We start from the raw sequence: 11,673 nt of genomic DNA on the forward strand, positions 1-11,673 counted from the left end.
ACACACTGGCAAGTGTTTTCACTGACATTTCAACCTCTCCCTGTCCGAGTCTGTAATAGTCCTTGTGCCCAAAAACACTAAGTTATCCTGCCTAAATGACTACCGACCCGTAGCACTCACGTCTATAGCCATGAAGTGCTTTGAAAGGCTGGTCATGGTTCACATCAACACCATTATCCCAGAAAGTCTAGACCCACTCCAATTTGCATACCGCCTTAACAGATCCACAGATGATGCCATCTCTATTGCACTCCACACTGCCTTTTCCCACCTGGACAAATGGAACACCTATGTGAGAATGCTATTCATTGACTACAGCTAAGCGTTGAACACCACAGTGCACAAAGCTCATCAATAAGCTAAGTACCCTGGGAATAAACACCTCCCTCTGCAACTGGATCCTGGACCTCCTGACGAGCTGCCCCCAGGTGGTAAGGGTAGGTAAAAACACATCCGCCTCACTGATCTACAGCACAGGGGCCCTTCACGGGGGTGCCTGCTCAGTCCCCTCCTGTACTCCCTGTTCACTCATGACTGCACTGCCAGGCATGACTTCAACATCATCATTAAGTTTGCTGATGACACAACAGTGGGAGGCCTGATCACTGACAACAACGAAACAGAGACCTGGCCGAGTGGTGCCAGAACAACAACCTCTCCCTCAACGTGATCAAGACAAAAGAGATGTTGTGGACTACAGGGAAAGGAGGACCGAGCACGCCCCCATTCTCATCGACAGGGCTGTAGTGGAGTAGGTTGAGAGCTTCAAGTTCCTTGGTGTTCACATCACCAACAAACTATCAGGGTCCAAGCACGCCAAGACAGTCGTGAAGAAGGCACAATAAAACCTATTCACCCTCAGGAGACTGAAAAGATTTGGCATGGGTCCTGAGATCCTCAAAAGGTTCTACAGCTGCATCATCGAGAGCATCCTGACTAGTTGCATCACTGCCTGATATGGCAACTACTCGGCCTCCGACCGCAAGGAACAACAGAGGGTAGTGCATACGGCCCAGTACATCACTGGGGCAAAGCTTCGTGCCATCGAGGACCTCTATACCAGGTGGTGTCAGAGGAAGGCCCTAGAAATTGTCAAAGACTCCAGCCACCCTAGTCATAGACTCTCTCTGCTTCTGCATGGCAAGAGGTACCGGAGCACCAAGTCTAGGTCCAAGAAGCTTCTAAACAACTTCTTCCCTCAAGCCATAAGACTCCTGAACATCTTATCAAAGAGCTACCCAGACCACTCTTTTTTTGCTGCTTACTCTCTGTTTATAATCTATGCATAGTCACTTTAACACTACCTACAAGTACATATTACGTCAATTACCTCGACTAACCGGTGCCCCCGCACATTGACTCTGTACTGGTAATACTTTTTTTTGGTGCCAATAATTTTGGCACCTATCTTTGTGTATTTCTCTGAGCAATTATATTGGTATAAAATAATATAATTTCCCGATGTATTTTAGCATACAATATAGCTTGGTATTTGTATTACTTATTTTATACAGTATTTTATGCTAATCAAAAACAAATGATAGTGCAAACTAGCAAACTAGATGGGATGGCGTATCGCTGCAGAATGCTGTTGTAGCCATGCTGGTTAAGTGTGCCTTGAATTCTAAATGAATCACTGACAGTGTCACCAGCAAAGCACCCCCACACATCACACCTCCTCCTCCATGCTTCAAGGTGGGAACCACACATGTGGAGATCATATGTTCACCTACATTCTCTGTGTCTCACAAAGACACGGCGGTCGGAACCAAAAACCTCAAATTTGGACTCATCAGACCAAAGGACAGATATCCACCAGTCTAATTTCCATTGCTTGTTTTGCTTGACCCAATCAAGTCTCTCTTCTTATTGGTGTCACGTCCTGACCTTAGTTCCTTTTTTATGTCTCTGTTTTAGTTTGGTCAGGGTGTGAGTTGGGGTGGGCATTCTATTTTTTTGTCTTCTATGTTTTCTATTTCTATGTGTTTGGTCTGGTATGGTTCCCAATCAGAGGCAGCTGGCAATCGTCTCTGATTGAGAACCATACTTAGGCAGCCTGTTTTCCCACTATGGGTTGTGGGTAGTTATTTTCTGTTTAGTGTTTTTGTTGCACCTTACAGAACTGTTAGTTTGTTGTGTTTGTTCTGGTATTCATCTTCATTAAAAGTATTATGAATACGTACCACGCTGCACTTTGGTCCTCTTCTCCTTCTCCCGACGACAATCGTTACAATTGGTGTCCTTTAGTAGTGATTTCTTTGCAGTTAATCGACCATGAAGGCTTTATTCACGCAGTCTCCTCTGAACAGTTGATGTTGAGATCTGTCTGTTACTTGAACTCTGTGAAACATTTATTTGGGCTGCAATCTGAGGCTCATAACTCTAATGAATATATCGTCTGCAGCAGACGTAAATCTGGGTCTTCCTTTCCTGTGGTTGTCCTCATGAGAGCCAGTTTCATCATAGCGCTTGATGGTTTTTGCTGCCCAAAGTTCTTAAAATTTTCAGAATTTACTGACCTTCATGTCTTAAAGTAATGATAGACTGTAGTTTATCTTTGAACATTTGAGCGGCTCTTGCCATAATATGGACTTGGTCTTTTACCAAATAGAACTATCTTCTTTAAACCACCTCTACCTTGGGGTGGTATACAGGGCGAGACGGAATACCAGGGCGTGTACTCAGCGCATGCGCTAACCAACTGGCAAGCGTCTTTACTGACATTTTCAACCAGTCCCTGACTGAGTCTGCAATACCTAAATGTTTCAAGCAGACCACCATAGCCCCTGTGCCCAAGAACACAAAGGAAACCTACCTAAAAGACTACCGACCCATAGCACTCACGTCTGTAGCTATGAAGTGCTTTGAAAGGCTGGTCATGGCTCACATCAACACCATTACCCCAGAAACCCTAGACCCAGTCCAACAGAGCCATAGATCTAAGGACCCTGGGACTAAACACCTCCCTCTGCAACTGGATCCTGGACTTCCTGTCGGGCCGCCCCCAGATGGTAAGGGTAGGTAACAACACATCTGCCACACTGATCCTCAACACAGGGGACCCTCAGGTGGTTGTGCTCAGTCCCATCCTGTGCTCCCTGTTCACTCATGACTGCACAGCCAGGCACGACTATGACACCATCATTATGTTTGCCGATGACACAACAGTGGTAGGCCTGATCACCGACAACGACAAGACAGCCTATAGGGAGGAGGTCAGAGACCTGGCCACGTGGTGCCAGGACAACAACCTCTCCCTCAATGTGATTGAGACAAAGGAGATGATTGTGGACTACAGGAAAGGGAGGAGCGAGCACACCCTCATTCTTATCGACAGGGCTGTAGTGGAGCAGATTGAGAGCTTCAAGTTCCTTGGTGTCCATATCACCAACAAACTAGAATGGTCCAAACACACCAAGGCAGTCGTGAAGAGGGCACTACAAGCCCTATTCCCCCACAGGAAACTAAACAGATTTGGCATGGGTCCTGAGATCCTCAAAAGGTTCTACAGCTGCCTGCTACGGCAACTGTTCGACCTCCGACCACAAGGCACTACAGAGGGTAGTGATTTATTTTGATTTGATGTGAAATACTTCAATGATCCTCATCTAGGGAAAATTCTGCCACAATATATAGCAATAACAATTTCATAAAACTATAAAGAAATAAGCCACTATAAAACAGAGCAAAACCGTCCTACTATAATTTGGACACTTTTTTTATATAATTTATCATTTTTCTTCTTAAAAAGTTGAGAGATAATTATGCAAGTACTTTATTTTTTTTGCCAAACGAAAACAACATTTACTAAATTTTGCTGATTAAACTTACAGTTGAACTTCATGAATCTTACATGAGTGTTTTCTTGTCATACTTACATAAAACTAATTGAGAAAACGCTGACTTGTTGCTCATGCTAAATCATAAGGCACAATGTGTTAGTGGTAGTGTGTGTACATTTACAGTGTGGCCATCTTCTAAAGAAGCCCTATATGCAGAAATGTTGGCTCCAGTTAAAACAGACATGTACCAGCAGGATCCCCCAGGAACTCTCTGATTGAGACATTACTGATTGTGGAGATTGAGAGGATTTGTATAATGTATGGCCAATAAAGGCTTATTCTAGTTTAGAAGGTTATACAAGTAAATCAAGGACATAACCTACAGTAGGAAAAAAGTATGAGGCACAGTTAAGTGGGATACATATTGACAACATGGACATCTATCCATTTGGATATCGTGTTCAGATATAATTCAGCACCGTTCCAAACATGCAGGGTTTCAAACGTACAATAATCACGGTGTATGTCAAATAGCAATGTTCTAGAAGCAACTCAGTTGAAAATGACTCTAAGGGAGCAATTCAATCTGTCTCGGAAATTCAGCGTAACAGCATCATTTAAATGTAAAGGCGGTGTTCCCGCGGAGGCTGCATTCACCGTAAACGCTGCTTAAATCAGATCAATCGGATATTACCTTTACATTTCTAGCACGCAATCAATAACACTTCAGTGATACAGATTTGATAGAACCTTAAATAACTCTATAGGTATGTTTACCTTAATGAAATTCGTTCGGGAATGTGTAACAATTGCCCAATAAAGTTAATTGATGTATCATAGGAGTAGACGAATCTCATGACCGTGAGGGGAACTGATGTTGAAACTTCGAATAAAGTTGACTCAGTTTAGTAATCCTACTACACCAAACTAAAGTGATTAAGAAAATATTACTGAAATTGATTTAATATAAGTGCCCAAATATAGCCAAGTAGATTATCAATGAATGACTAGCCAGTAGGTTACTTACCTATCAAAACACTGAGCGCAATATTAATACAAATGTGTCTTCCTATATAATCCATGGCTCTTTTTGGAAGGATCCTGGAAAGAGTTGTCTCTATTTTGCACTTTTGCCACTTTATTTATTACTGTAAACAAATGCTAAACTAAAAACACGTTTTAAAGATCACCAAGTCCCAAGGACGCGCAGCCTCTTTGCAAGTGGAGTTTCTTCACCCGCTTGCAGTAGTCTAATAATACATTCTGATGAAGATGCCGCAGCGATTGAGTCTGAACTCGCGACAGACTCAAACTCTCTCATCCTCTCTCTCTCTCTCTCCCTCTTTCTCTTTGGGTTACTACCTCTGCCTAGTCAGAAACGTGGTCCTAACGCCAGCTGTTATTTTCTACCGAGCAGTCATTGCACCATACTGTATACTGCCTTGCAGAGGGCTTGTATGTAGCGGTTGGTATGGTCAGGCAATGGTGTACTGTTTGCGTTAAGAAATCGTAACCTTCCAATGTTTTCAGATTTGTATGAAATATAACCAATAATGAATGACAATATGAGTGAAAAACTTTTCCTTCCAAAAAATGTAATTAAGCATTTTACAAGCAGCTTCTCCGTGTTGGAATTGTATGGGTATACCCCAGAAACAGAATGGTGTGGAAGTATACTGTCAATTCAAATATTAATGTAAGTAGACCACTGATTGGTCAGCTCAGCCAATTAGGCAAGATGATATCATTCTCTATGTGGAAATAACCAGTGTTGTTTTCTCAAATGTATGCCAAATACGAGTATAAAACAAGTCAACAACATTATTTGGGTGTGAGTTAACAGAATATTAACTTTTAAATGTGATGTTTTCACTGGACAGTTACTTTAAAGCAATATAACATGAAAATAAAAAAGGAAAATATACAGTATAAGTTGATTTGAAGACCTTTGGTCAGATTCCATTAAATATTGCATTGCAGAAATCAGAGGTTTTCTCTTTTACTTGGAAAATACTGCCTGTTACACATAATCTAAAGTTGAAGTCAGAAGTTTACTTAAACCTTAGCCAAATACACTTAAACTCAGTTTTTCACAATTCCTGACATTTAATCTTAGCTAAAAATTCCCTGTCTTAGGTCAGTTAGGATAACCACTTTATTATAAGAATGAGAAATGTCAGAATAATAGTAGAGAGAATGATTTATTTCAGACTTTTTTTTTCATCACATTCCCAGTGGGTCAGAAGTTTACATACACTCAACTAGTATTTGGTAGCATTGCCTTTAAATTGTTTAACTTTGGTCAAACGTTTCAAGTCGCCTTCCACAAGCTTTGCACATAAGTTGGGTGAATTTTGTCGCATTCCTCCTGACAGAGCTGGTGTAACTGAGTCAGATTTGTAAGCCTCATTGCTCGCACATGCTTTTTCAGATCTGCACACAAATGTTCTATGGGATTGAGGTCAGGGCTTTGTGATGGACACTCCAATACCTTGACTTTGTTGTCCTTACCTTGACTTTGTTGACATTTTGCCACAACTTTGGAAGTATGCTTGGGGTCATTGTCCATTTGGAAGACCCATTTGTGACCAAGTTTTAACTTCCTGACTGATTTCTAGAGATGTTGCTTCAATATATCCACATAATTTCCCCTTCCTCATGAAGCCATCTATTTTGTGAAGTGCACCAGTCCCTCCTGCAGCAGAGCACCCACACAGCATGATGCTGCCACCCCCGTGCTTCACGGTTGGGATGGTGTTCTTCGGCTTGCAGGCCTCCCCCTTTTTCCCCCAAACATAAAGATGGTCATTATGGCCAAACAGTTATATTTTTGTTTCATCAGACCAGAGGACATTTCTCCAAAAAGTACGATCTTTGTCCCCATGTGCAGTTGCAAACCGTAGTCTGGCTTTTTTATGGCGGTTTTGGAGCAGTGGCTTCTTCCTTGCTGAGCGGCCTTTCAGATTATGTCGATATAGGACTTGTTTTACTGTGGATATAGATACTTTTGTACCCGTTTCCTCCAGCATCTTCACAAGGATTGATTTGCACTTTTCACACCAAAGTACGTTCATCTCTAGGAGACAGAACACTTCTCCTTCCTGAGCGGAATGACGGCTGTGTGGTCCCATGGTGTTTAAACTTGTGAACTATTGTTTGTACAGATGAACGTGGTACCTTCAGGTGTTTGGAAATTGCTCCCAAGGATGAACCAGACTTGTGGAGGTCTACAATCTTTTTCTGAGGTCTTGGCTGATTTATTTTGATTTTCCCATGATGTCAAGCAAAGAGGCACTGAGTTTGAAGGTAAGCCTTGAAATACATTCACAGGTACACCTCCAATTGCTTCTAAAGCCATGACATCATTTTCTGGAATTTTCCAAGCTGTTTAAAGGCACAGTCAACTTAGTGTATGTAAACTTCTGACCCACTGGAATTTAGTACAGTGAATTATAAGTGAAATAATCTGTCTGTAAACAATTGTTGGAAAAATAACTTGTGTCATGCACAAAGTAGATGTCCTAACCGACTTGACAAAACTATAGTTTGTTTAACAAGAAATTTGCACAGTGGTTGAAAAACAAGTTTTTTTCAATTTAAAGTTTTATTAAGTTTTCTTGTTTTTCAATCAACCAACATTCCACATTCACCGATGTGACAAAAAATATAAATCAAAAATAATTATAATATATTTTAAAAATATATGTAAAAAAAAATATATATTTAATATATATATAATTATTTTTTAAAATAAAATATATATATATATATAAAAAACTTGCAGCAGCACTATCAAGTCTCTTATTAGCTATTTCCAGCCTTAGCTGAGACGACAAGCAAATAATTAGTTTTTAGATTTTACATCACCTTACACAGCATGTATCTGCTCATTTCCGTAATCACCCCATCCAATTTGAAATATAGTTGAGTAGTGGAGACCAGAGTCTATCAAAATTGGGCTGTCTCTTGCAGAGGTCATAAGTGAGCTTTTCAAGAGGGAGAAAGTCAACAATCTGGTCAATCACACATTTTAAATGTATGAGGGGTATTAGAGGCCCACAATAGAAGAATAGATTTCTTAGCAAAGTATGTAATAGTCATAAGCAAATTTTCTCTGTCAGGATCAAAAACAAAGTCCTGCTGGGCATTAAGAAGATAGATACACAGGGTCATACCAAACTGGTCATCTAGTATTTTCTGTGCAGCAGTATGTATAGATTGCCAGAATCTGGCAATCTCTCTACAGTTCCAAAATACATGCATATAGGTTCCACTTTCAGAAGTACGAAAAACAAGTTTTGATGACTCCAATCTAAGTGTATGTAAACTTCCGACTTCAACTGTACATGCTTTTTCCACAGTAGAGCTTTCCAATTGTACTTGTTTGTAGTATTAGTAGGAAACAGTGATGAGCGTACAGTATGTTACCTTGAATTTGTCTTACATTAGAGGCTCAGTATCTACTCAGCCAAAGGTGCCTAGTTATGCAATTAAAGGTTACAAGCACAAGAACTCACCGTTTCCCTTCTTATGTTTGGACTGAATGACAACCGACATATGAGTCAGTTTGACATAAATAAATAGGAAGTAATCCGTTAGGTCTCACAAGACCAAATTAATGTTTACTTGAAAAACATTGCACACCTGAAGTACAGTCTCTATTGCAAAGTGCAAAAGTTAATTCTTCTAGTCCAGTGTTTCCCATACTTTTTATAGTCCCGTACCCTTCAAACATTCAACCTCCAGCTGCGTTCCCCCGTTAGCACTAGGGTCAGTGCACTATCAAATGTTGTTTTTTTGCCATCATTTTAAGCCTGTCACACACACACTATACGATGCATTTATTAAACATAAGAATTAGTGTGAGTTTCTGTTACAACCCGGCTCTTAGGAAGTGACAAAGAGCTGTTATAGGACCAGGGCACAAATAATAATATAATAATAACCAATAATTTTGCTCTTTATTTAGCCAGCTTACATATAAAACTTTATTTGTTCATTGGAAATTGTGAATAACTCACCACAGGTTAATGAGAAGGGTGTGCTTGAAGGATGAACATAACTCTGTAATGTTGGGTTGTATTGGAGAGTCTCAGTCTTAAATCATTTTCCACACACAGTCTATGCCTGTATTTAGTTTTCATGCTAGTGAGGGCCGAGAATCCACTCTCACATGGGTACGTGGTTGCAAAGGGCATCAGTGTCTTAACAGCTCGATTTTCCAAGGCAAGAAACTCTGAGTGCAGCCCAATACAGAAATCTGGCAGTGGCTTCTGATTAAATTCAATTTTCACAGAACCGCTTGTTGCAATTTCGATGAGGCTCTCTTGTTCAGATATTGGTAAGTGGACTGGAGGCAGGGCATGAAAGGGATAACGAATCCAGTTGTTTGTGTCATGCGTTTTGGGAAAGTACCTGTGTAATTGCTCACCCAGCTCACTCAGGTGCTTCACTATACCACATTTGACATTGTCCGTAAGCGTGAGTTCATTGGCACACAAAAAAATCAAACAATGATGGAAAGACCTGTGTGTTGTCCTTGTTAATGCAGACCGAAAATAGCTCCAACTTCTTGATCATAGCCTAAATTTTGTCCCGCACATTGAATATAGTTGCAAGAGATTCCCTGTAATCCTAGATTCAGATCATTCAAGCGAGACAAAACATCACCCAGATAGGCCAGTCGTGTGAGAAACTCATCATTGTGCAAGAGGTCAAGTGACAATTATGGTCAGTAAAGAAAACTTTAAGCTTGTCTCTCAATTCTTTAAAAAATGTGTCAATACTTTGCCCCTTGATAACCAGCAAACTTCTGTATGTTGTAAAATCATTACATGGTCGCTGCCCATATCATTGCATAATGCAGAAAATACATGAGAGTTCAGGGGCCTTGCTTTAACAAAGTTAACCATTTTCACTGTAGTGTCCAAAACATATTTCAAGCTGTCAGGCATTCCCTTGGCAGCAAGAGCCTCTCGGTGGATGATGCAGTGTACCCAAGTGGCATCGGGAGCAACTGCTTGCACGCACCTTACCACTCCATTATGTCTCCCTGTCATTGCTTTGGTGCCATCAGTACAGATACCAACACATCTTGACCACCAAAGTCCATTTGATGTTAGAAATGCGAAGCAGTAATTGTTTCCAAACATCTCCTTCCATGTCACTGATGCGTCGTGAAACAGTGTTGTTTGATGAAGACATTGTCGGTATAGTTTTTTTTGTCCTTTCCCCCCCAGCATTGTCCCAGCCATATCCGCGGCAGCAGGAAGAATTAAGTCCTCCACAATAATAGGGGGTTTGCCTGTCCTAGCCACTCGGTAGCTCACCGTATAAGATGTTTCTAGCCCCTTCTTATTAATGGTATCTATTGCTTTTATATATGTCTTACTACCCAAAAGTCCTCTTTATTCTTGCTCACAAAACTCCCGTGGCTTATTTTTCTAATTGTCATGTTTCGTTTCTAAATGTCTGTGCAAGAGTGAAGATTTCCCGTGAGAGAGTAATGATTAATGTGATTGGGTGTTAGTTGTTTGAATAGGCTACCTGTATTTGACATTGTGTTGTTATTTCGCGGAACACTAGATGGTTTAATTTTATTTTTGGCAGTGAAACAAGGCTACTCAGGCAACAACAAAAACACACCCAAATGTATAGCCCCATTGGAAAATATAAATGTACTGTTTGAAAATGTGAAGAAGAAAAAAAGTTTTGATGGAGACAAGCGAAGATTAAAAGCCAGAACTATATTAGCTCCACACTTATAAGGGGTGCCCTTACAAAAAATGTCCTACAGGAATCCTGCAGGAATTCAACCTTTTGTGAAGGAATTGTGCAGGTATCCTGCAGGAATACTGTAGGATTGATAAAAGCCTACAGGAAAAGTCCCTGATGCTCCTGCAGGAGTGTGAATTGTCCTGCAGAAATGTTGAAAATCCTGGACAAACATGACAATTCCTGCAGGATTCCAAGTAATTCCAGGTTGAATTCTGCAGGACCAAAACCAATTCCTGCAGGAATCATGCAGGACTGAAACTTTCAGGTTTTTGATATTTGTACAGGAATCAAATCAAACTTTATTTGTCACATGCGCCAAATACAACAGGTGTAGAGATTACCGTGAAATGCTTACTTACAAATCCTTAACCAACAATGCAGTTCAAGAAAGAGTTAAGAAAAAGTTTACGAAATAAAATAAAGTAAAAAATTATAAAAACAGGTTAGTCATGTGGTAAGTTTGTGCATGAAGTTAGGGGGAAAGTGACTATGCATAGATATGGCAATACAGTACCTGCAGGACCAAGTACATTCCTGCAGGAATCCTGCAGGACCAAAACCTGCAGGATTTTGTTATTAAGTACAGGATAAGTTAAGCACAGAATTTGAGATACAGTATGTTGTGACAACAGAGAAAAGAGACTTTAAAAGAAAATAGTGCAATATCAGACATTTCAACTCAGCATTTGTAACGTAATCATTGACAATGTCCACGTGCAATAAATAATTTCTATTTGATAGATACCAACACAGTTGACAATGGTTTCAGTAGGCCCACACTTCAGTAAATGTAATAATGATTTATATATCATGCTGTCATTTTAAGAAACACCTTCATTCATACCTACTCAAAATAAATCAATACAATGTAAAAAGAAAAAGTTGTGTACAGTGAAGAGTCTACCTCCCATTTGTTGGGCTGTAAACAGATGTAGTTCCCTTGTACACCTGGGATGTCTTTCAGGTAAACACAGGTGGCACGGATGTCTGTGCATTTGATTAATTGAACCTCATTTGAAATGCCAATCTATTTAAGAATCCCAGAGGCAGAGCCTCCTGTCACTAGGTCTGTGCATCTTGTTGTCATCACTGGGTCTATAAAAGTGTAGCCCAC

General features: G+C 40.3%; 1 protein-coding gene across 2 annotated transcripts in view; it reads right to left on the bottom strand.

Annotated features, from left to right (window-relative positions):
* LOC110498079 (leukocyte tyrosine kinase receptor) overlaps positions 1-5,107 on the bottom strand; it is an 87,794-nt gene extending 82,687 nt beyond the window's left edge. For both annotated transcript variants that reach the window (XM_036955023.1, XM_036955022.1), the window contains exon 1: positions 4,810-5,107. In XM_036955023.1, the coding sequence (XP_036810918.1) occupies positions 4,810-4,864 (55 nt within the window). In that variant the 5' untranslated portion in view covers positions 4,865-5,107. The remainder of the gene's footprint in view (positions 1-4,809) is intronic.
* Positions 5,108-11,673: the final 6,566 nt, after the last annotated feature.

This window comes from Oncorhynchus mykiss, chromosome 19 (genome assembly GCF_013265735.2).
Source record: "Oncorhynchus mykiss isolate Arlee chromosome 19, USDA_OmykA_1.1, whole genome shotgun sequence".
Lineage (NCBI taxonomy): Eukaryota > Metazoa > Chordata > Actinopteri > Salmoniformes > Salmonidae > Oncorhynchus > Oncorhynchus mykiss.